The 25,234-nt window shown below is 52.9% G+C and overlaps 1 protein-coding gene across 3 annotated transcripts; it reads right to left on the bottom strand.

Annotated features, from left to right (window-relative positions):
- Window positions 1-3: 3 nt before the first annotated feature.
- On the bottom strand, window positions 4-23,943 carry DBN1 (drebrin 1). Of its 3 annotated transcripts, none has more exons than XM_043983536.1 (15): window positions 23,702-23,942; window positions 15,120-15,175; window positions 14,598-14,710; window positions 9,888-9,962; window positions 9,636-9,782; window positions 9,456-9,533; window positions 8,930-9,081; window positions 8,613-8,676; window positions 7,681-7,740; window positions 7,394-7,511; window positions 5,546-5,683; window positions 4,881-5,027; window positions 2,509-3,137; window positions 1,711-1,813; window positions 4-1,078 (listed from the first exon to the last, which is right to left on the bottom strand). In XM_043983536.1, exons 1-15 carry the CDS (start codon window positions 23,785-23,787, stop codon window positions 1,008-1,010), a joined length of 2,037 nt encoding a protein of 678 aa, XP_043839471.1. In that variant the 5' UTR covers window positions 23,788-23,942; the 3' UTR covers window positions 4-1,007. The 3 variants fall into 3 exon arrangements, with proteins under 3 accessions (XP_043839471.1, XP_043839470.1, XP_043839472.1); XM_043983535.1 differs by having other exon boundaries at window positions 5,546-5,686; window positions 23,702-23,940; XM_043983537.1 differs by lacking the exon at window positions 5,546-5,683 and having other exon boundaries at window positions 23,702-23,943.
- Between the last annotated feature and the right edge of the window lie 1,291 nt (window positions 23,944-25,234).

Raw genomic sequence — 25,234 nt, 5'->3', positions numbered from 1 at the left:
GGCCTGGATCTGGATTTCTTTATTAACAGACATGAGCACACGCCATTACAGAAGTTTGTGCTTTCCAAAAACAGTTACTAAACGTGAAAAAGGCTACCAAGCGACAAGAGGAGGGCAGTTTGGGGGAGGGGGCTGGTTCCTGGGGGGAAGCACCCCAACAGCCCTACTAACCTAGGCCCCTCCCATGGCCCAAGTGGGGCCATGGGGGCCATGGGAGCCATATAGAGGCCTCCAGCCCGGGACCTGCCCAGCAGGAGGGCAACATTAGAGAAGGCTGAAAGGCCAAGGGCAAGGGGAGGGTGGCAGATGGTAGAGACCACTCCCATTCATTCACTCAGGAGCCACTTCAGGGATAGGGACACTCTCCTTACTGTCATCCTACCCCATGTTGGCCTGCCCCCCGCTGGGTTACTCCTGGGGGGAAGGGGGAGGGAGGGGTCCCATGGAACCAGAGCCCACAGAGCCACTTATTGCCATGTTTTTAAATTCGTGCAAATTATCCAAGCCCTGGACAGAGAATGCAGTGAGTGATATTTTCAAGAAACAAAAACAAAACAAAAACTAGGAAAAGGATGTATATAAGGAGGACCATTCTCCCTGGAGCCTGAAATCACCCCCAGGAAGGGCTGGCCAGGCCTGGGGTCTAGGCCTCTGATACAGGCCAAGAGAGCTGAAGGGGGGTACAGAGATCTATCTCCTTGACCCCAAGGGCTATGGAGGGGGTGCGGAACAGCATCTCACTACCAACAGAGAGGAAAACCAGTCAACTGTACACTTTTCCTATCAACTTTTTAAAAAAGGGAGAAAAGCTATAAAAGTCTGGCCCCCCACCATGGGCAGGACGGGGGATGGGGAGGTGGCCCCGTTCCGGGACAGGGGCCGGGAGTCCAGAGTCACCACCAACCAGGTGGAAATGCTGCGGGCGCAGGCGCGACGGGCCAGCTGGCACGGAGCCCAGAGTGGGCGGCCTTCACATGGTGTCTGCCTGGGGAGACCCAGCCAAAGGGCTAGACACTGCCACCAAAGGCCTCCTCTTCCTCAGGCACAGGGTCTGCATCCCAACAGGTTATGTCAATCTCTGGTGGAAGGATGCAAAGGCAGAGTCAGAAGTCAAGCAGAAGAGCTGGGCCCTCCCCACCCCCATCTCTCTACCCTGGCTGTGACCTTAGGATCACAGAGAGGGAGCCCAAATCTCTCACTTTAAAAATGATGTCTAGAAAAAGAACATTCTCGAATTGTTCAAGGTCACACAAGTAGTACTCAGCCGAGCTGAGATTCGAACCCAGCTCCTGTGGGTACAAATCCAGCTGTCTTGCTAATGTTCATTTAGTCTGATATTCCAAACAATGACACTCCCCTTTTCCCCCCAACCCGCCCCCCCCCATACACACACTCTTCCTTCCTTGACATAGCACCCATCTGAAGGACCCAGCTCAGTCCTTGCTAAGGTAGGGAAAAGCAGGGTGAAGGAGATAATACACCTGTTTTTAAACAAAGAACTGGGACATGCCCAGGACCCAGCCTCAGTTTCCTCATATATAAAATGGGGGAGGAGGGAGGAAGGCAACTCTAAATCCTATAATCACTATACAGGTAAACACCTTGAACATGAGGAAAAGGCAAGAACACAGAGACTGAGCACTGCCTGCAGGCTACCTGATCCATCAACAGGAATCCCTACCCAGTCTTCCATCCCACCCAACCCCTTACCTGGGGGTTTGTTGTAGAATACAGGAGGTGGGGCTTTAGCAGATAGCTCTTCTGATTGGGCAAACTCCTCATCCTGTGATTGACTGAAATATCCCTCACTGGCCTGCATTGGGAAAATTCAAGGTCATCAGGCTCAGCCGAAGTTTTACCTTTTCCCAAGGGGTGTGTGTGTGGTGTGTGTGTGTGTTGGGGGGGTGGGGGACAGGCAGGGAAGGAGGGTTGAGTGGAGGGGAGAGACCTATTAGGCTCTAAGCCTATCACCCCAGCAATCAGAGACAGGCAATCTCTTTGATGCTATCAGTGGTTTCCAGGGAAATACAGATGCCTTACTTAGGTCCTGGGCAGAAGGACAAAGACAGAGCATAGGCCATAGGGGAGCCCCACCCCCATTTTTGGTCCTAGAGTTTGAGTTTTTGCTTATAATTAACCCAGGTAATTAGATCCTGAGCTGGTGAGGGGACCAGGAAAGGTGTGGATACAGTCTTCTGGGGAAGGGACGGGAGGGGAGGGAAGCAGAGAAGAGTGATGAGGTGTTGCTATAGGACTTAAGAGGGGAAGGGGATCATCGGAGGCACTGACAGACAGGAAGAAAAAGCTGTGAAGAGAATTCTGGAATAGGAAAGGGCCTGGTACAGCTTTAGGGGGCGGGGTTAATAAGGTGGGTCCAGCAGGGGAGGGACATTAAGGGGGGGGGGATTGATGGAGCCCAGAGCCTACACCCACACCAAACCCCCCAAACTGCTTGTACCGCCTCTTCCTCCCCCAGTTCAGGCTCCAGAAGGCCTCCTGACTCCCCACCTGTGTCCCCTCTTTCTGGGTGGTTTCTCCATTGGTTAGCAAGTGGGCTTCCTGCTCTGGCTCCAGCTCCTCCAAGTCCATGGGCAGGGTCTCAGCCACCAGGACATCTTGTTCAGAGCCAGGGTGGGGCCCCTCCATCCCACCCATATCAGGGGCTTCACGGTCACCCTCCTCAGGGTCACAGAAGGTGGCTGGAGGCTCAGGAAGCTCATCGAAGTTCAGGAGGTTGGCACTGTTGTCAGCAGGGAGTATGAGGGGCTCTGGGGCCCCCTCCCCCAGTGGAGGAGGCTCTGGGGGAGCTACCAATTCGGACTCTTCCTGTGTGGCCCCAGGCCCCTCCTGAGGTGGAGTTGGAGCCCTCAGATCGGCCTGCAGCTCCCATTCTGCAGGTTCCGGAGGGGCGACCCCATCACTCTGCCACAAGTCGATGAGGCTCCCCTGAGCTGGTGGTTTGGGAGGGCCAGCAGGCTCAGCCAGCTCTGTCTCCTCAGAGCTCTCAGCAGAAGCCACTGGGGCTGCCGCACCTGTAGCCACCACCTCCTCTTTGGTATCCAGAAACACCAAGTCCTCCAGGGGCCCAGATGTCTCTCCTGGAGGCTCCTTCTCCAACAAGGACTCCACAATGGGTTCTACAAGGGTAAAGGTCAGAAGGTCAAAAGTAAAAGTAATTTTTCTGTGAGGAATGCTGGAGGGGGGGAGAGGGAAACAGGGGCCTTGGCCTCAGCAGCTCTCACCGAACCACCCAGCTCATCACAGGAGACCCTGGAAACCAGATGTTACCCTTAGAAAGTCCTTGGGGATAAAGGACATGAAGCAATGTTAATGAAAAGGGCACTGAACTACTGACAAACTATGTGACCTTTTTTTTAAAGTATTTTTTTGTTTCTTTTTTTTGTGGGGCAACAAGGGTTAAGTGACTTGCCCAAGGTCACACAGCTAGTAAGTGTCAAGTGTCTGAGACTGGATTTGAACTCAGGTCCTCCTGAATCCAGGGCCAGTGCTTTATCCACTGCGCCACCTAGCTACCCCCAACCTATGTGACCTTTTAAGCAAGTCTCTGGGCTGCTCAGCTTTCTCCTTTCTCTTTATCTTCCCAGAGCTTAGCACAGCCTGGCACACTGTAAGCATGTAATAAATACTTGACTTGAAGGGGTCCCATCGAAGGAGGCCAGATAACCTTAGCCAGGAGATTGGATGGGGATAAACTGATCTTCCCCTAGTGACCAGCAGAGGCGAAAGTTCTTACACAGACTGGCTCCAGAATCAGAGAACCAGAATTGGAATCCTGCCTGACGCTCCCTGTTTGTCCTTGGATAAGTTTACTTAACCTCCTTGCCCCTCAGTTTCCCCATGGATTAGATGACCTCTGACATACCTTCCAGCTCTAGACTTAAGACACCAAAAGGACTTTGGGGGAGGGAGGGAATCACAGTGCCCACCTCCTATGCCCTAGTAGTCCAAGAAAAGCAATTTACCAACACCAGAGCCATTTCTGGAGGAAGAGAGCCGTGGCTCCCCAAAGATGAGAGGAAAAGGATGATAATGAAAAGAACACTCGTTTAGGCTTTGGGATCCCAATGTCCTAATTCTGATTCTCTCTCCTGTTTCTTTCTCCTCTCCTCTTTTTCTGTTTCTCCTCTCTTCTCTCCTCTTTCTTCTCTCTCCTTTTTGTTTTTCTCTTCTCTGTCTCCTCTTTGTCTCTCTCCTCTCTTCTCATTGTTTCTCTCCCTCCACTTTATTTGCATGTGGTGTTCTGGCATGACTGACTCACTAAAGTCCACTCTATTTTTAAAGAATCCCATTCAGTATGATTATTCATGGCGTCTTGTGAAGCCTACGGACCACCTCTCAGAATAACCTTTTTTAACGCACAAAATAAAACGTATAAGATTGCAAAAGAAGCCACCTAGAGTAAAAACAAAGATACAATTTGTTTTTCCCAGCCAAGTGTACCAGTGTCTACCCATGTCTCCCCTGGAGGTCTGTAAAGCCTAGACCTACAGAACTGCTTCAGTTTCCCACCTGTGACACAGTTGAGAGAAGAGAAAGGATCCCCAATTTAGTGTTGGTGGCCTAGAATTTGTTAGGGAATCCTCACTTCTGGCCTGCAGGATGGACCAGACCTACCATTTCCTGTCTCAGGTTAACCATCACCAGCAGCAGGCAACACCTGCTTCTAAGCTGTTGGACAAAGCATTTAGGACCTGGGTCCAGTTAGCCTTTGATAGGCACCTTGGAGGTCCTGAGTGTGAGCCTGAGCGTGAGTGTGAGTGTGTGCACAGGTGTGTTTGTGTGTCTCTCTTGCAGGGAGGGGAGGCACAGTGCCACTGAACACCTTCCTACTCATGCCCAGACCACTGTGAGCCCCTCACCTCTGGAGAGAGGCTGTGGCTGTGAGGATGTCACCTCGTCCAAGGCTCGGTCAATCTGGTCTGCCACAGGCGTGGAGGCAGAACTGGAGTCTGAGGGGCTCCGGGCAGCTGCTGCTAGAGCCCTCCTGTGGCTGTCCATCTGGCTGCCTGTGGGGAAAAACAACAGAGACTCTTCAGGGAAGGGGCCCAGTGGAGCTGGGAACCGGGGCTAGGGCTGGGCTGAGCTGAGCAGCTCTCCTGGGTGGTCGACTCCGTCTCATCTCCCCCTGGGCAGCAGGTGGGGGGGCCTTCTCGCCTCCTGCCCCAGCTGGGGCCTCCTGACTCCTCCCTGGAGACAGGAAGAAACTGGGCTGGGGCAGGGAAGTCTGTCACTTCTTCTCCAGTACCAGAGCGGCGAGTGGATCCCTGTGTTCCCAAACCTTGATTCTGAGCACCTAACAAGTAGTGCCCACTGCCATGTGTGCCCTGCAGGGCCATTGGAGGCCATCCCTGCCCCTGGGGAGGGATGGGCAGTGGTGTCAGTTCTGGGGATAAGCACAGACAGTCACTGATGTGGCCCTTGGGGAGAATCGAGCGCAGGGGGTGGGGGGCCTAGGTGGGAGAGGGGGCACTGGGATGAGGGGCCCTCCTCACCCCCCCACCATGGCGTGGGAGCTGCTACCTACATGGGAAGGAAGAAGAAAGATTTGGGGTGCGGTGACAGGTGATATAGGGGAAGGGAGTCCGAGGAGGGGAAGAGGAAGAGGAGGAAGAGGAAGACGGCCCACTGTCCGGTCCCTTTATGAAAGGACAGTACGGACGACCTGCTAAAAGACAGACAGACGAGACAGAGAGAGAGCAGAAGAGAAGAGTCAGTCTTCCCCTGAAGAGGCCCCTGCCCCAAGCCTGCCAGGAACCAGTGGATGAAGTTCACATTTGGTCCCTGGAGGGTGGGGGAGACTTGGGCCCAACAAACCCGAGCCTTGGGCAGAGAGCCCAGGCCATATTGACACTACCAGGCAAGCCTAGTGTCATATTGGCACTGTCAGAGCAATTCCAACCCCCTGTCCCTGACATCACAAGAGTCATGGGATCTGAGATCAAGAGCTGGAAGGGATCTTAGAGGCTACTAAGTCCAACTCCCTCATTTTACAGATGAGGAAACTGAGGCACAGAGAGGTTAGGTGACTTGCTCAGCATCACAAGGCTGGGTTGAGCAGGGTAACTGACATGCAACACAGGTTAGGCTGGTGCACTTGGTATCAGGCTGGGGACTTGCAGACCCGGACAACCTCCTACCCCCAGGACTCATCGGATTCCTCAGCCAGCAAAGGGTCAATCAAGCATGATCGGGGGACCCCAGCCCAACTGATGCCCATGAAGCCAGGCCACTGAGTGGAGCTTCCAGAGATAAGAACTCCAGACAGAAGGATAGAGATTTGTAATATAAAGACATCCCCCACCCCCGGCCCCCAAACACACTGGTACTGGAGATGGCCTTTATGCTCATCATTCAGCAAACAGCACGGAAGATGCATGAATGGGCCTGACCCTTCCCTCCCCACCCCCACCCCTGGCATCAGAAGGCTGGGGTGAGCAGGGTTAGCTGCAGCACAGGTGGGAAGCAAAGCCTCCTTGATGCCAAGGCAGAACCCTTGGCAGAGGCCATGCTGCTTCAAGGATCAGGGACCAGCCCTGACAATGTGGCGCAGCCTCAAAGCTCAAGGTGCAGGTCCCTGGGCTAGTGTAGCCGGGCCCCCAGTGAGCCTAAGCCCACCTTGCGAGGAAAGCGGAGAGGCAGCAGTCCCAGCGGGCAGCACCTCTGGAGAGACAGCCACTGCATGCCACGGCCTGCTCATTCCCAAGCCCTGCCAGGCAGGCAACATTGAGGGGAGGGCCAGGGGGCAGCCAGGAGTTGAGGTAGGCACAGAGCCCAAGGCTGCCTGCTTCTGGCAGGCCCCCAAAAGGTAGAACCCAATGCCACTGGCTAGAGCCTCCCCACCACCCTCATCCCAGCTGCCCTGGAGGTCGGTGCCTCAGCACGGGCCGATCCCAGCACTCCTCCATGATGAGTCTCTGGGCCAAGTTCTGAGGGTCCGAGCCCTAGGCAAGACCTGAAACAAGTCTTCTCTCTACCTCCCGCCTCCCACATGCACCCCACTTTGTACTTTCTCTTAGCTTAGGGATGGGCCTGGTTGGGGTTGGGGCAGCCCTGAACACTCCTTCTTGGCTGTTGTTTGAGGAGGAGTTCTCCTAGTCCTTTACACGGGCCTGTTCCCTCTGAGCCCCTAGGAGGGAGAGCACCTGTATGACTCTGTTTTGTTCCAGGTTAGGGGCTCCCACTGGGCTGGCCGTACCTGTGTCCCTCCTTCTCCCCCAGTGACTGGTGCCTCCTCCCCATGAAGGCAGGCCTCCAGGGTCCTGGTGCCCAAATTAAGGAATATGCCCCCACAGGACCCCCCCTTCCCAATCCCCTGGGGGCAGAGGGAGACCGCTCTTCTCCAGGGGCGGGGATACCAAGAGGGTGAGGATACCTGGCCTGTGGTTGAAGGGGGTGGGCATTTCACAGCTGCTAGCTGAAGCCACTCTCTCCTGCTGCTTGAAGAATTCCCGGGGGTTGTCGGGCCGCTGGGCGATGATGGCTGCTGCCTCCTGGAGACCCAAGGGAAGCCCAGTCAGGATCAGAAGCCAACCCGCCCCTTCCCCAAGGCCAAGGACCCGCTGGTCCAGTGGACTTCACTTTGCGGGGGCGGGGGCAGAGAATTCAGCGGAGTTCACTTGACCCTCCAGACTCAACACCTCCGAGCGAGGACCTCCTTACCTCCACTTCTGATTCCGACTTCTTCATCTGCGCCTCTTCCTCCTCCTCACGATGGTCACCCTGATAACCAAAGTGCAAAGTCCCCAGGCCTCTAGTCTTCCCTGAGCCCCACCCCCAGACAGCTCCAGCCAGGCCCACCTCAGCTTCTCTGGGTGCCCCCAAACCAGCTCCTCTACAACTTCTCCCTTTACATCAATGGCCCCACTATCCTCCCACCCCTCCCCCGCCAGCTTCATATTTCTGGATTATCTCCCTCCGGATTGTACTGAGCCAGTCAAGTGTTGTCCCTCTCCCTCCAAAGCATCCCATCCACTCCATGCTGTCGGCAGCCTGCTTGAGACCCTTATCACTTCACGCCTGGCCTAACACCACAGCCTCTCAGAGTGGGAGCACAGAGGAGGGCAAGGAGACGTGGGTGGGGGAGGGAGAATGTTTTTCCTCATGCACCTGGTCCATCAGGCCATCCCCCTTCCCAGCCCATTCAAGAGCTAGTAATCTTCTCACACTCTCTCCTTTTTCTCACAATCACCATGCATACCCATTTGTTTTTCCAAATGGAGAGCAGAGGCCTCGAGGCAGAGGACTAGGTTCTAAACCCTGGCTCTGCCTCAGCACTTCATCCCTAAGTTAAGTCCCTTGCACGCTCTGTGCCTCAGTTTCCTCTTCCATAATAAGAACCATACTCCCCAGCTCCCTGGGATGCAGGAAGGAACGCCTCTGTAGCGCTTAAAGCTTTAGAGGAACGAGAGGCATTATTATACCTCCACACCCCTACAGGGGCCAGGCACAGAAACAAGCCCAGTGAATGCCTCTGCCTTGACCCTGCCAGTGAGGGCCAGCTCTGCCGCTGCCTCCCTGCTTCCCACCAGGCCAGGACAACACACTGAGCCCACTCTGCTTCCCAGGGAGCCCACTCCACCTCCAGAACTTACAAAGATCGACTGTTCCTTCAGTCTCTGTTTGGCTTCCTCGGCTTCCAAAGTCTGCTGTTTTCTCCTGAAAGCGCAGCATGGCAAATGACTTGAGGAAGGGGGGGAGTGGGGACAGGGTGGGAACGGAACATGGAGACCTTATGCCTAGGAAAAGGCGTGTTCTTTGTCTAACCCAGGCCTTTTCGCAGACACACACTGGGCCGGTTGGAAGAACAGCACATGGGCACATGGGTGTGGGGGGAAGGAGTGGCACAAAGGATGGGCTGGAGGGGAGGCCACGGCCAGCAGGATAGAGAAGGAAAGGAAAGGAGCCCCACCTGTGTTCCTCGATCTGCTGCTCCCTCTCCCGGTACCGCTTTTCCCTCTCCTCCTGTTCTAGACGCTCCTGCTCCATCCGTTCCTGCTCAAACTTCAGCCTTTCGTCCAGGGCCTTCTTCCTCTCCTCCTCCTTCCTCAGCTCCTCTTCTCTCTGCGGCCCCAACCACAGCACACCCCATTTTGGTCACATAGTTTTCACCCCAAGGACCCCCTGTCCCAGGTAGGGTTCTCCTCTGAGAACAACCCTCCCTTGCATTTGTGGAGAGCGCTCTACCCACCCCTTCTCAATCGCTCCAGCACAGTCTGCTGGGAGGGTGGGGGCTCCTGGACAATGGGGGAAGTGGAGGGGACAGGAAACCCCAGGTTCTAGCAGAAGAGGCCTGTGGGAGAAGAAAGGATTGGGGGCTCCTGGTCCTGGCAAGAAAGACACAAGGAATGGGGTAGAGGGGACCAGGGAGCAGCTGGACAAGGCCCAGGCATTGCTGAGGAGTGGGGGGCTTTCAGGCCACTCTCAGGGCCCCTTACCTTGGCCTGCTCCCAGAACTGCTCCCGATTAAGCCGTTTCATTTCCACAGCAGCATCTGTCTTCTGGTAAGTGGTACCCTGGGGGTGGAGAAGGAGGAGGCAGGTGAGCAGCTGGACGTGCTGGGCAGAGCCTGAGCTAGGCTGGGAGGGGACTAAGCACTGAGGGAGAAGGCAGCTCACCACAGGCTCAGCATTCTCATCCTCCCGAAGTCGCAGTCGGTGCAGCACGGGGCTGGACAGGCGGGCCAGGCCATTAGAGAGCCGCTGGCCAATAGCACCAGCGTCTATGTCTTCCACACTGCTGGCATTGACGATCACATCCACGCCCTATGAAGAACGCAGGTTCACTTCAGAGGGGTCATGGCCCAAAGGTGGTGCCGAGGAAGATACACTACTCCCCTCCCTCCCTGCCTCTCAGCCCCAAGTCCACACCTGAAAGAACTCAGCCACTTTGGCCACATGGCTGGCACAGGCACACTTGCGGGCATCTGGCACATCCTCACCAACCTATTAGAGAAAAGCACCATTCAGTAGTAAACCCCCAAACAGGCAATAGCTCGGCTTCTGGAAGGGTTCTCACCTACCTTCCAGCCCCTCAGCTGGGAGAGGCAACAGAAGGCCCCCCATTTCCACTCCCTCTCCCCAGTCCCCAGGCATTCCAGAAACACTAAATCTCAAAACTGAAAAGGGCCATGCAGTTAAGAGTCACTAATCATGGGGGCAGCTAGGTGGCACAGTGGAGAAAGCACCAGCCCTGGATTCAGGAGGATCTGAATTCAAATCTGGACTCAGACACTTGATACTTACTGGCTGTGTGACCCTGGGCAAGTCACTTAACCCTCATTGCCCAGCAAAAAAATTAAAAATTAAAAATAATTTTTTTTTAAAAACCAATGAACATTTATTATTCAAAGACAGGCAAAAAAACCAGCCCCTGCCCTCAAGGCACTCACAAACCAATGGGGGAGAAAACAAGCAAACAAAAATGTACAAAGAAGCTATGCACAAGAGGAATAGGAAATAAGCAACAGAAGAAAGGCACCTCCTGTGTCCTGACTGACACTTTCCTCATACAGTGTCCAAGAAGCGGTCATCCAGTCTTGTCTCCAAGACCTCCCCAGGCAACCCATGCTACTTTAAGACAACGCTAATTGTCAGAAATGGGCAGCTAGGTGGGTTGCAGTGGATAGAGCCATGGGCCCGAAATCAGGAAGACCTGAATTCAAATCCAGCCTCCAACATTTACTAGCTGTGTGACCCTGGGCAAGTCACTTAACCCCAACTGCCTCAGTTTCCTCATCTGTAAAATAAGCTGGAAAAGGAAATGGCAAATCACTCCAGTATCTCTGCCAAGAAATCCCTAAATGATGGCAGCTAGGTGGCACAGTGGATAAAGTACTGGCCATGGATTCAGGAGGACCTGAGTTCAAATCTGACCTCAGACACTTGATGATTACTAGCTGTGTGACCCTGGGCAAGTTACTTAACCCTCATTGCCCTGAAAAAAACACACGCACACAAGAAAACCCCAAATGGGGGCACGAAGACAAACAACTGAACAATAATTGTTGGAAGTTTTTCTTTCTACTGCACTAAAACCTATTTCTTCGACTTCTACCTATGACTCTTGTTTCTGCCCCCTGGGGATGAGCAGAAAAGTCTGATCCTTGCTGGCTCATATATTTAGAGATGGAAGCCCAGCTGATCCAATTCCCCATTTTCAGATTAGAAACTAAAGCCTCCAGAAGTAGTGACTCACCTGAGATCATCCAGGTCATAACAGAGCCAGGATTTGAACCTATACCCTCCAACTCTAAATCCAGTATTCTTTTTTTTTTTTTTTTAAGTGAGGCAATTGGGGTTAAGCGACTTGCCCAGGGTCACACAGCTAGTAAGTGTTAAGTGTCTGAGGCGGGATTTGAACTCAGGTACTCCTGACTCCAGGCCCGGTGCTCTATCTACTGTGCCACCTAGCCACCCCTAAATCCAGTCTTCTTAATAGTTGTCTTAAGCTGCTTCTAGGAGGAAGGGTTGCTGGTGGTCTCCATCTCCCTCTACCCCCAAATACTTAAAGCCAGCTGATTCTTCCTCTTTTGTATAAATGAATGCTAAAAATTATATTTACACATAATTGGGAGGGAAATAAAATACTATTCAATAAAAAAAGATTCTTCTGGGGGAAGCTAGGTGGCACAGTGGAGAAAGCACCGGCCCTGGATTCAGGAAAACCAGAGTTCAAATAGGGCCTTAGACACTTGACACTTATTAGCTGTGTGACCCTGGGCAAGTCATTTAACCCTCATTGCCCCACCAAAAATAAAATGAATGAATAAATAAATAAACGAATAAATAAATGAAGTTTCTTCCTCTCCAAACTAAATATTCCCATGTTATGGCATGATTTACAATCCCCAAACCATATAGGTTACCCTCTTCTGGTTGTTCTCAAAATAATCCCTGTTGTTCCTAAAATGTGATACACAAAATGCAATACTACAGATGTGGTCTGACCAGACCTTCTGAAGACTATGCATATTCTCTCAATGTACTGTGGACTGATACCGAGCTTGCGGTTCACTAAAACCCTCAGATCTTTTGTGGACAAACTGCTATCCAGCCCCAATTTGTACAAGGGAAATAGATTAAAAACAAATAAGTGTATAACTTTTCAGCGGAAGGACAAACCCTTAAGATAGCACTATAAGAATGGAGGTCCAATTAGGCTGCAGGGTGGGAAATGGTATTCACTAGAGGAAGAATAGTATCTAGATTAATATGATTTTATATGTTCTGTCTGTGGGGTAAAGAAAAGGCAATACTGTATCTAATAGCATTAGTTAAAGTGATAGCACATGAGAAGGGCCCTAAGTCTCCTAGCGATGAGCTATGTTCTGAGGTTCTGAGAGAAACTGTGGGTGCAAAATAAGTCAAGGAGATAGGTGTGATCATTTCCATCCTATCCTGTATATATCTCATTTGTATATATTAGTTTATTTGTATCCCCCCCTTGAGAACAGAGACTGTCTTTTGCTCTTTTGTATCCTCAGAGCTTAGCACAGTGCCTGACACACAAAAAGCACTTAAATACTTGTTGGTGGCACAGTGGATAGAGTGCTGTCTTGTATGAGTCAAGAAGACTCATCTCCCTGAGTTCAAATTTGGTCTCAGACAATAGCTGTGTGACCCTGGGTGAGTCACTTAACCTTGTTTACCTCAGTTTCCTCATCTGTAAAATTGGCTAGAGAAGGAAATGGCCAACCACTCCAGTATCTTTGCCAAGAAAACCCCAAATGGGGGTCACTAAGAGTCAGACATGACTGAAAAATGGCTGAACAAAATTAACCAACTGACTGAGAAGCCCTCTCCTTCCACCACCACCACCACCCCCTTCAAACTGAATCCAGTTCATGGAAGCCCAGAATTTGGGATATTAGGCCACCAGTGACATGTACTTCAGACCAGATTGTATGTGAGAGCCCTTCCAAGTATGAGATTCTATGACTTTACCCTTGTCCCTATTAAATTTCATCTATTCAATTGAGCCTATCTGGTAGAGATCTTTGGGGATCTGGATTCTTATCATCCAGGGGATTGTCTATATTTTTTTATCCTGTCTGACATGTAACTACATAGCTATCCATCATGGCTTTGTGACATCAGTGTACTCTATTTATGCCTTTGCCTAAATATGAGTTGATCAACCCAGACCAACTTGCTGAGCTTATGGGCTAGTAAATCTTTGTTTGGGACTTTGTCTCATCAGTTGGGGAAGAACTGACTGCCTCGGATTTCTGTGGGTTGGAACCAACCCTCTATGCTAGAACTAGAAAAGGGAGCCTTCCCTAAAGACTTTCTTCCTTTTTTCCGCTTTTCAGGGGTCAGAGCAACAAAACTAAAAGTGGCTCTGGGTCCCAGGAATAGGTGGGCTTTAGAGCTCCTTCCAAGTCTAGATTTACGATCTTGGGATTTCTATGATGGACCAAGTGTTTTATGGGCTCCCTCCCATCCTCTAAAGCTGCCAATTGTTGTACATTTCAAACCTGAGATGGGGCCTAAGAAGGAACCTAGACCCCACCTTCTGCAATCCACCCTTGTAGGGGGAGTTTCTGGGCAGCTCAAGCCTTGGGGTTGCTTCCCAACAATCCAAACCGAGTGTTAAGAGCCATCCAACCTTGTGGATAGAGAAGGGGTGTTCCTGAGAAGCACCAGCCTCTTGGAGAGAGATCCCAGAATCTGACCTTCTATTGAAAGAAGGGGAAATTGATGGGTGCTACTGGTCTCTTGGGGGGTGGGGGCTGGGGGGAGGGATCATATACATCAGCAAGGAAGTGATGCCATGATACAGAGGAGTAAAATAGTTAGATTTTGACCTCTGCCATCACTGTGAATTATTCATGCAGAGCAGGTCCAATGGGAAAGGAGTTTAGGGGGATCAAGTTCATGTTTTCAGGGGAGTCTAAACCACTAAGAATCAGGGGACTTAGAGCCCTGGGGGTTCATGGAACTCACCAAAGAAGGAAAATTGCACTGATTGTTTAGGGGCTGCTGTAAATCCTCTATATGTTTTCTACATTTTCTAAGGCATGCTATAAAGGCTGTTTTGTATCTGAGGTGTATTGTTGTCTTGAGTGTTTGTGTCAGAACTGGAATGACTTTTCCACATAGCATTGGAGGCCTAGACAAGAGTTATATTTGACCTATATCCTGAGATTGAACAGAATAAACTCGGGGGAGGGGGGGGTAATTTGAGCTAAAGGGGGATTGTCCTCAAGGTTTACTGTGGTCAGGATAAGGCCAGAGATTAGTATGCTGGGTAATTCCCAGGTTACACCTAAATTGATAAAAAACCAGAATTAGTCCATTATCTTCCCAGCTCCCCTAGAGCAATTTCCTCATCTGGATAACAGGACTGGACAGGGTTTGACTAGTTCACCTACAAAGACCTTTTCCAGCTCTAAATCCTAAAATCTTATCACCTTATCCCTCCAAACTTCATTTTCCAGATAATGAAAAAGGTCCAGATTGGGGACATGACTTGCTGAAGACACACAAGTCGCAGGGGCAGAATTCAGAGCCAGGACCTTTGACTGTAAACCCAGTAATGTCTTCCCACTTATCCCATCCCCTTGGCCCACCACATACCCAGTTGATGAGAACATATTTGGGGAGTGCAGCCTGGGAGTCCTTGACGCTGCAAAAGCCGTACATCACCTTCTGGTTCTCAAAATGGCCCGAGAGCTCCTGTAGGCCACCCCCTGAGGCAAGCAGAGGACATAGGGGTGGAGGATCAGGTTGGCCATTTGCAAACGAATGGGTCCCCAAATTCCCAACTCTTCCCTGAAAGAGAAGTCCTGGGTGCCCCCAAGGACAACGTGCCCTCTTCAAGCTCATTGGGTGCCTGGATCCTGTCTGACCCGTTATCCTCCTCGAGTCTAACATCAAATTACTTCGATTTCTACCCCCGCCCCCACCCCCACCTCTCTTCAACCCCTATGCTTGATTTAAGAGGCCCCAGCTCATGACTATTACTTCCCTGGGGGAAAACCAAGAAAAAGAATCCAGAATTATGGGGAAGGAGAATAAAACTGCCAAGAGAAAGCTGGAAGGGGGAGGGTGTGTGTGTGTGTGGAAAAGACTGGAATGAGGAATGGTGAGAATTCTTACCTCCTGACGCTGCTAACTTGAGGTCATCTGAATCGTCCTCATATGTGTAAAGAGCCCTGGGGAGAGGGAGGGGGGAGGAGGAAAGGCTCAATGACTCCGCAGGCTAGAGCGCCCCTCCCCTCCACGCCCACCCCTGTTCTCCAGGCCTAGCAGAAAATGGAGAGGAGGCAGCCACTCCTGAGAGGAGGGGGGGGTTAATGGGAAAGCGCTGGCAAGCACAGAGCCTAGCCTAAGACAGTTGGGAACCTCCTTGGGGCGGGGTCTCAGCAGAGCTCGTGTGGGGACCGGAGTAGTTTCTGAGAATGAGCCAGCAGGATGGGGGGGGGGGGGGGGAAGAAAGGCAAAGAAAGGGTCTGGGGGGGGGGAGAAAGCACGCGGTGGGGCCAGTGCACTGGGCGTTACCATGGTAACCAGCAGCCAGGGCCATTTCCTCGGAGGGAGGAAGGGAAGGAGCGGGGGAGGCAGGAAGAGCGGGCCTCCGAGTACTCCCACTCCTCTCCCCTCCACTCCTCTCCCTTCCCCGTCTGGGTCGGGTGACCCTTGCCTCCGCAAGAAAACGCTTCTCTGGCCCTTGATCTCGGGTCCAGCCTGGAGGGGGCAGCTTGCCGGGCTCGAGAGGAGGCATCGACGCCTGAGGGGTGGGGTTGAAGTTTCGAGCCCAGGAGCCAGGGCTTAACGGACCAGGCCAGGTTGGGGCATAATGGTAGGGGTTTGAGGATAGGTGCCCTAGTCAATGAGTCGCTGGGGTGTGCGATGGCGCTTCCATGGAAACGGTTCCTTGGATACCGTTCCTTGGATACGGTTCCCCTCATTTCCCATAGGCTGGCTGGCTCGGAACGTACCTGGCCCGTGCTGTGGTACCCGCGCCCCGCGTGCGCGCCCCACCCCCACCGAGGGGGGAGGGGAGGGAGAGGTGGAAACGCACTTCCCCCCATATGGCAACCCCCCCCAGCAGTCGGGCTTGGGACCAACTCCTCAACCCAGGCTGAGCTGAAGCTCACGCACAAAGGGCCTGGAAGAACTAGGCGGCCCCTTACCCAGGGATCTCAAAGCCTGCTTCTTCCTACCATGACCCAGAGGGATGGAATCGAAGTGTCCTTCCTCTCCCCACCCCATAGTCCCCTTCCAATCCCGAGCCCCCATTCCAAATCAATCTTTTCCCCAGAACCTCAACTGGGCCCTACTCCCACCTAGACTCAGCCTTCCTCCCAAGCCCCCACCTCGGCTTTTCCCAACTCCCAAAAGGGAACAGTACTCCCATCCTACCTTCTGCTTCCCCTCTTCCCTCACCCCCATTCGTTATCCCTCATCCGGACCCTTCTATCTATACTCAGACAGACGACTCATCTCTTAGGCATACCCTGCCTTCCTCCCAAAAGGGGCCGATTTCCTTTCTGCAGTGGGTCTTAGGGGGAGCTATAGAGCTAAACCCAGGTCCCAGTCTCTTGCCCACCTGGGGCAAAACTAAGCCTGTCTGGTTCAGGTGTCCATTTCTGCCTTCCAGATGGAGAATCCCTCTCTTCTCCCATCTCCTCCCCTATAGATTTGCTCAGCAAACTTGATTTCCACCCCAACCTTTCCAGTTTCCTGGCCTCTCTTTAACCATCCTCCCTGACGAAGCCTCACGGGCTTATTATCGGGCTTGGCCTGTTTGACAAAACAGTTCTCATTTCTCCAACCCTGGACTGGACAGTCAGGAGGTTTGGGCTTTAAGTTTTGAGTCTGCCAGTCATTTTGTGTATGCTCTTGGACAAGTCTTTTTTCCCTTTCTGGGCCTCAGTTTCTTTCTGCATAAAATATGGGTGTTGGCTTCCACGATTAACATTCTGGGATTTCCTTTTGCAGATGAAGAAACTGAGGCAAGAGAGATACTAAGGACCCCTCCCTAGTCTACAGTGAGGGAGTGGACAAAAGTCAGGCCTCTGGGATTTCTGCTGTCCAGCCCTCACCCCCAGCCCCTACTGGCTCAGACTGATAATGAGTCACCACATTTTCCTTTTCAGGCCAGTTCCCCTGGCCTCAGGGCTTAGCTTTTACCTACACCAAGAGAGCCAACAGCTCCGGAAGCCTCCAGGTCTACCTAGCCTCAATACCTCAACACCCCCAGGCTCTAACCATAGGCAAATGAGACCTAGGACAGGGAAAAGTTGCTAAGAAACAAAAGCCAATCCCTTTCCCACACTAAGAAAAGGTCTAAGGAAGCCAAGTGCAATCAACACCATCCACCAGCCCACCACACCTTGCCTCTCATTTTCCCACTGAGCCAAGTTGATTACTTCACCTATCAAATGGGAATAATCCCTGCGCCACCTACCTCACAGGGAAAGCACTTTGAAGGCACTATAGAGATGTGTTAATATCACTAATTTCTCTGAACCTCATCTTCTTCATTATGTAAGATGGAAATAATACCTACACAATCTACGCTCTTTATAAATCTTAAGGTGTTGTCCTTAGTATGGTATAGTGGGAAAAGGCCTTGGAGTTCTAATCCTGGCTCTGTCTTTTAACTTCCTGTGTGACCTTGGCCAAGTCATTTGCCCTGGGTGGAGGGAGGGGACTCATCTGTAAAATAATTCATTTATATGATCTCTAAGGTCTCTGCCAGCTCTAAATCTCTGGTCCTATGAAAATTGTTATTCCCCGGACCATTTGGATCTATGTGCCCCCAGAACTGCTAAGAGGATGGAGGTAAAAGGAGTGGTGGAGAAAGATCTATTAGAGTTAGAAGAGGTGGGCAGAGGGGAAGGGGGGGGGGGGGCTGCAGTGATCGACAAACCCAACTCCTCTCCTCCCTTCCTTCCTTTACAAAGCCCATTTCCTGTTACATCAGGATCCCAGGCGTTTCTTCCCTCCTGGGTAGGCCTACCCCACCCCCAGACCCTCAAGTCAAGAAAGGAATTGTGTGGGGCTAGGGAGCTCCTGGCAGCTAACAGATCAGCTGCAGCTGTTGTGTCTCTTTGAAAGCCCACCTGTGGCCCAGGCTGGAGGAAGGGTGCCCCAGACAGCTGCTGCTCCCTTCCAGCCCCAGCCGGACCCCTTTGAAAGCCATCCTAGCCACCCACTCCTTAGTCCTCCATCCTGAAAGCAGGATCTTAGAACTGGCAAAGGTCCTCTCCACCCGCCTCCACCTTCTTACTTTCCAAAGAAGAAAATTGAGACCCACAGTGGGGACCTGACTTGTATAAGGACACATAGTGAGGCAGCAGCAGGGACAGAATTCCCAGTACTCTGCCAGAGAGCAGAATTGGGTTGATATTTAAATTCCAGGCTCCTGAAATATTTTGCCAAAGGACTCTCCTTCACAATGCCTTCAAAAAACCCACTGAGGTCTCTTATGGCACTGAATTGAAGTCAGAGGATCTGAGTTCAAATTCTGACTGTCAATTACTATCTGGGTGACTTTGGGGCAAATCATTTAGCCTGAGCCTCAGTTTCCTCATCTGTAAAATAAGGGTATTGGGCTGAATGGCTTCCCTTTCAACTTGGAGTCCATGATACTATGATCTCCCTGGAGGGGCTGTGAGAGTGGTAGCTACACCTAACCTGGTGGTCAGTAGCACTGAACCCTGACCCAGCTGAGTCATCTGGAAACCTCAAGTGCCCTTTCAGTCCACTTTGTTCCTCAGCTCCCATTCCAGGCTGCCCAGGCAGTGACAGGATGGAAAGCAGGGCATCTCCAGATCTCTGGCCTGCTCTGGGATCAGTCCTGCTGGTCTCAGAGAGAGCCAAGCCCTCAAAACCAGTTCCTGCACTGCCCTGGCCTCTTTAAAGTAACCCAGGGCCATGTTAGCCTCCCCAGGACTAAAAGTTACTGCCTGGAATGGGTCCCCTGGGCTGGGCTGGAGGTTCAGTGCTACCTTCTCTAGCTTTTCCTGAGGAAAATGGCATACCTAAGTGTGGGCCAGCCTTTGCTACTTCCCTCATCTTTGCATTCTGGGCCCTTCAAAGTTGGTATTCTGTAGCCCTCTACTCAGATAAAACTAAAGCTGGAGAAAGAAGTAGGGACCCAGGACTTCCCAACACACTATCCACGGGTCTGCCCAAGACAGTACAGTCCCTCAAGACCCCTCCCAAGGACTCACTGCCTGAGAAAACAAGCTTCCAGGCCTCAAACCTTGATTTCTCATGTAAGGAAACAGGTCCAGAGAGGGGAAATTCCTTTCCCAAAGTCACCCAGAGCTGTCCTTTGAGCCCTGGTCTTCTGCTTCCTATTATAGGTCCCTCTCTTCACTACAACTCCCTTAGTCTTACCATCCTGAAGTCAAGTGAATCTCCCCTCAACCCCCCTAATCCAGATGGGATGTGACGCACAGGCTGTTGGTGAATAACTTGATCTGGCTGCATAAACTGGGCTCTGTAGGCTGCCCATGGAGGCGGAAGGCCCAGTGCCTGGGAATTCAGTGCCTCTAATGATCAAGGGCCTGTGGGTGGGGCCTGGAGTATGACTACACCCCAAAATACTGAGTTCAGAGGATGCTTTGTGGCAACCTAAGTGCCAAGATTCTGGGTGTGGGGGCCCCCTATCACTAAAGGGAGTCCAAGGGGGAAAGCTGAGTGGTAGCAGGGTATTTATTACTCTGTGAAGCAAGGCAGTGACTGAAGCAGTTCCCCTAGAGTGGGGGAGCAGTCAGCCAATAAACACTGATTACATGCCCACTATGTACCAGGGAGCACTTTCTCCAGAGGATAAAGTATAGGCAGCAATGGGCAGGAGTCAAGGAGAATGAAGGGGAACAGGCCCAGTCTGCTGTCCAGAAGTCTCAAATCATGGCCAGAAGAGTCCCTGGTTAAATCCTTCATCTTTTTTTGTTTGTTTTTGTTTTGGGTTTTTTTTTTCAGGGCAATGAGAGTTAAGTGACTTGCCCAGGGTCACACAGCTAGTAAGTATCAAATATCTGAGGCCAAATTTGAACTCAGGTCCTTCTGAATCCAGAGCCAGTGCTTTATGTACTTCGACACCTAGCTGCCCCCTAAATCCTTCATCTTCCTTCCAGTCATGGACTCATTCCATGCTCAGGCACAGGTAGGTAGGTAATGGGGGGGTGGGGAGGGGGGGGGAAGGAGTGGGAGGGGTAGACTAGATTTAAAAGTGCAATAGCTGGGTTCAAATTCTGCCTCTCCCATTTATAACCTATGTGACCTTGGTTAGGCAAGTTCCTTCTCTCCCACAGCCTCAGTTTCCATCTGTCCACAAGAAGACTCTACGGAGTGACCATTATGCTCCCTTTCTGCTCTAAATCCCGAGGTATGATCCATCCCCTACCAGTGTGTCCTGCTTCTCTAAGACCCCAAATCGCCCAAAATGTAGTCCTTCTGGGCACACTCCAGTGAGGGCTCCAGCTTTGTCATCCTGACCTGGCCTGGCTCACCCCACCAGCCTCTGCTATTGTCAGCTCAGCTCTGCTGAGAGTTGTCCCTGCTCCCTGCCCAGGGAAGGTTGAGGTAAGACGCATGACCCACTCCCCACAGCTTGTCCAGCTCGTACCCTCTTTATCAATAGCCCCAGCCCCTGCACTTGGGTCAGGGCAAGGAGAAGCTGTCTCCTACCAGCTAGTCCCTGGGCAGCTAATTTTAGTAACTCCAATTTCCCTCTGGCCCTGGCCTTAGGCCAGTGGTGCAATGCTGGTGTGGCAGGAACCAGTATGAGCATGATCCCCCCTCCCTCCAAATGCCCCAGACCCAAACTTCCCATCTACCTCGTCCTGCTGAGTCAGATCCAGACCCCATCTCAAGCCCTGAGCTCCTCCCCCCCCAGTCTCCCGTCAGAAGGTGAAGCCTGGGTCTTATCTTTTAGACAAAGAATACTTTGTCTTTGGGTAGGGGGGGAATATGACAACACTCCCCCCAGGTAGTGGATGGGGACCAAATTGTGTCAGGGAGAGGGGTAACACCACAGGAGGACCTCATGATCTCATGGGAGGAGGGTGTCTTAGGTAATCTCTAGATACATGGGGCTTGGGTCAGAACCAGCTCTTCCTGGGAGCTTCAGAGCATTGAAAAAAAAAAAAAAAGGCGGCTTCTTCCACCCGATCCCCAGGTTTGTGCCCAGCCCACCCCCAACCCAGAAAATGAAGGGGAAGATGAATGATTCCAAGCCTTGAGGTCTCTCCTTAGCCAGAGGGTCCAGGGTAGGGACAGAGCTTCTGTCACACCACAGCAGGTGGCAGCAGCCTCTCCCTGGGGCTGTGTTGAGACCAACAGCTGGAGCTGGAACTCCAGCTGCTGGAGCCATTTTGAGGGGCCCACCCAACCTCTCAAGGCCTCTTGCCCCACCCCTCTCCACAAATCCCCCTGACTTGTAGCCACCTCCCCTAAAGCCAGCCAGCTTACTCACTGCCCCTCCCCTACACACAAGCAGAGTTAACTCATTGGGGTCCCTTCCAGACTCAGAGCTACTACCTCATTGCCCTCACATACTCGCTGCTAGCCCCCATGAGCTAATCAGACTCAGAGCTAGATCACTGCCCACCCAGAAACAGAACTAGTTCATGGGGGTTATCCCAGGGTCAAGGCTAGCCTCCCCCTCCCCCCCCCCATGACTCAAAGTTAACTCTGATCTCTCACACACACCCCAGAATCAATTCCCTCTCCTGGACTTAAGGCTAGCTGGGTCCTGTTACAGGGGCTCAGAGTTAATTCACTGCCCCGACTCTATGAATCAGGGCTAGTGCATTAGGGTTAATCCTGCAAACTGGAGACTAGCTCATTGCCTCTCCCCAGCCTCCAAAGGGTTCAGCCTCCAGATTTAGGGCTAACTTGATTCCCCCAGAGTGAAGACTAACTCAAAGATATGAATGGCACCCCTCAAGACTCAGGCTCCCAGTAGTTACAGCTTCTGTGCCTTTCTCTTACTCAGGACAAAGGGCATCCACATGGGGCTGGGATTTAGATATTCTGGCCTGCCCTACTATCTCTTATTTCCAGGTCCAGGGACCTGGAGCTGGACTCTCAGAGTGGAACTAAACCCACCATATAGAGCCTGTCGGGGAATCCCGTCCTCAGGGGCCCCACCCCCTCCCAGTCTCAGAAATTGCACAGGCTAGAGGCTGGTTTGTCCTCTATGCAATTCAGCAAGCGTGTATTAAATACCCACTATCTCCAAAACACCCAGTAACATCGCCAGGCTACTGTGGGGCTGCTTCCTGTACCCCGGGTTCCTCTATAATCCATCCCACAGTTCTGGTTTCCTAGTTTCCTCACACTCATTCTCCCGGCCCCCCGGCTAGCACCATATTAACCCCAGCACCAGGACAGAGAACTGGTTCCCTTTTAGAGAGAACAGGAGATGGAGCCGTTCCACCACCACCCAGACCCAGGGCGAGTTTATTGGGGTTCACTTCTCCAGACTCAGAGATCCAAGCTCCCTTTGCCCCTCCCCTTCATCCCTAGGTCCAGTCACACATGGTCTCCTAAAAGCCATAGGAATTGGGGAAGGGGAATGGAAGGTCTGAGGAGAGAGAAAGAGGAAGGCATAGAAGCAAAGAGAAGGTGGGGAGGGGCTCACGTTCTGAGCGTCGAAATGGAATCCCCTGACTGGGATGGGGATGGGGTGATGGGGTGGCATCGGCTAATATCCTTCAAAGATTCTCTCCAAGATCTTAGATCTCTAGGGACATTCCCGGGGCTAGATCCATGCCTCCCCTATTGCTGCCCAAGGCTGCGCTCCCCCGACCCAATTCCCCAAGAAGAAAAGGGCCGGTGCGCGTGGAGAAGCACCCCTGGGGGGGGCGGGGCTCTCGAAAAGGGTTCCCCAGCACCTCATCTCCCCATCTCAGCCCCAGCCCTTCCCCTCCCCCTCCCCTCCTGACACATCCCCTCGATCCCTCCTCCTCCCCACCGCGCCCTCCTTCTCCTCCTCCACCCTCCCTCCCTCTTTCCCTCCTTCCTTTGTGCTGCCGGCTAGGGCCGGGCCGGGCCGCGGCCCTCATTCAGCCGGGCAGTAGTCTCGGAGCCCAGGCCTGAGATACCAGCCCTCCACCCAACCCCAGCCGACTGGACTGGAAGGTGCCCTTGGCTGGCCCAGGAGCGCGCGCACACACACCTGCCCGGAGCTAGTCGACGGGCGGGGACACAGGGCCCGGGAGACACCAAGGGAGAAGGTCCCCCAGAGCTCTCTAGAGCCCGCGGGGCTGCACATCTGGATCTAATCTCCAATCCCCCAACCGAGCTTTCCTAGCCCTCCCCCCCAACCTGGGGCTCAACTCCGACCGATGAGCCCCCCAGTTCACACACACCCCAACTCCGAGCTCCTGGCCCCGCCCCACCGGGCCTGGCCCGGCCCCACCCGGAGCATCTCTCGGGAGAAACCCCTCTCCCTCCCTAACTGGATCGCACAAAGGCGGCCCCCTCCCCCCTCGGGCCCGGGCTAGTTCTGCCCAATGCACCATTTTCTGGAGCCCTCCTGGGGATCCCCCGAAGCCCCCGCCCCGCCCAGGCTCCGGCGCCCACCCGACACCGCACCCACCCACCCACTGGACGGGAACACAAAGAGGCAGTCCCTTTCCCCGAGCCCAGGCGGACAAGAGACAAAGGGTCCGGGGCTGGGGGCCCCGGGGGGGCCAGGCCGGGCCGCCGCTCACCAGTCGGCAGGGCAGTCCTCCTGGATCACCTCCTGGTACGCCGCCAGCAGCGCCAGGCGGTGGCCGCTGAAGCTGACACTGGCCATGGTGCAGCCGGCGGGCCGGGGGCTGCAGAGGAGCCGGGGCCGGAGCCGAGAAAGCGGCGAGGGATCGGGCCGCTGCTTCTGCCGCTGCCTCGGAGAGAGACACTGCAGCGCAGCACAGCCCAGCACAACCCAGCCGGGGGAGGGGAGGGGAAGGGAGGGGAGGGGAGAGGAGGGGAGGGGAGGGGAGGGGAGAGAAGGAAGGAGGGAGGGGAAGGAGGGGAGGGAGAGAGAGAGCTGGGCAGGGAGGGGAGGGGGAGGGGGGAAGGAGAGGCAGGAGGGTGGGGGGCGCGATGCTCCGCCCGGCCCCAACTCCGCTCGGTCCTAGCGCCAGGCTCTACCTAAACGGGACCCGGTGGGAGGGAGGAGGACAAGTCACGCCCCCTACCCCCCCCACTCTCGAAGGCCTTCTTCCGGTCCAGACTCCTGACCCCCAGCCCCACCACGTGCCAACCCTCTTGTCCCCGTCACTGATCTCCTTCCAGTGACACTACACGGTCAAGCATACAGCACAGGTACTTTGGGAACACTGCTGCATCACTGCCCTCCCCCCATTCAGCCTAGGCATCTTCCTTCTCCCGACCTCCCTCAGAAACTCTGCCAGAGCCCAGGACTTTTTTGGTCCCTCTCTCCATCCCTAGGCCCATTCCAGTCTTAAGCGGCCTCCAACCCTAGTCAATCTTCATGCTCATTCTCGTGTTTATAGCCATCATCCCAGCCATGTCTCATTCCATTCTTACACACAACCTCATCCCCCACACCATCCACAAATCATTCTCATCCCTACTTTATCCTCAACACTATCCCTTTGCCAATCCTATCCCTAACCCCTGCCTGTGCCTACCCAAATCTTCAACTCATCCCCAACCCCTACTCATTCCTAACCCCTTTCTCAACAACATCCCCAACCTAATCTTGTCACCATTCCTTTCCCCATCTACCCCATCCTCCAAACTATTCTCAACTCATTCTCATCCCTAACCCCATCATCATCCCTATCTTCATTCCATCTCCAACTGTATGCCTGCCCTTGACAATATCAATCTACATAGACTTAATCCCATTCTCAAACCCATCTTCAACCCATTGCATCCTTAATCCCCATTTTCATCCTCCTATTTCTTCCCCAAACCCATTTCAGTTCTTCATATCTCCATCCTTATCCCAGTTCCTATCCCTGCCCTATCTGATCCCTGTCTCAATCCTGTTTGTCCCCATGCATACCCCTAATTCTATTCTTTTTTAAAATAAAATTTTATATCTTTTGTTTTTACATCATCTAAATTTCCCTGTCTCTCCCCTTTCCCTTCCCAAAGAGCCACCATTTATAACAAAGAATTCCATCCTTATCCTCTCCATTAACCCTATCCCATTCTCATCCCCAACTCTGCTCACCGCCCACCCCCATTATCTTGGTGGAAAATGTCTTCTAGGCAACTGAAGATACAGA

Source organism: Dromiciops gliroides, chromosome 2 (assembly GCF_019393635.1).
Source record: "Dromiciops gliroides isolate mDroGli1 chromosome 2, mDroGli1.pri, whole genome shotgun sequence".
NCBI classification, from domain to species: Eukaryota; Metazoa; Chordata; class Mammalia; order Microbiotheria; family Microbiotheriidae; genus Dromiciops; species Dromiciops gliroides.
Note: the sequence above shows the minus strand (reverse complement) of the source record. Positions and strands in the feature narration are given on the sequence as shown.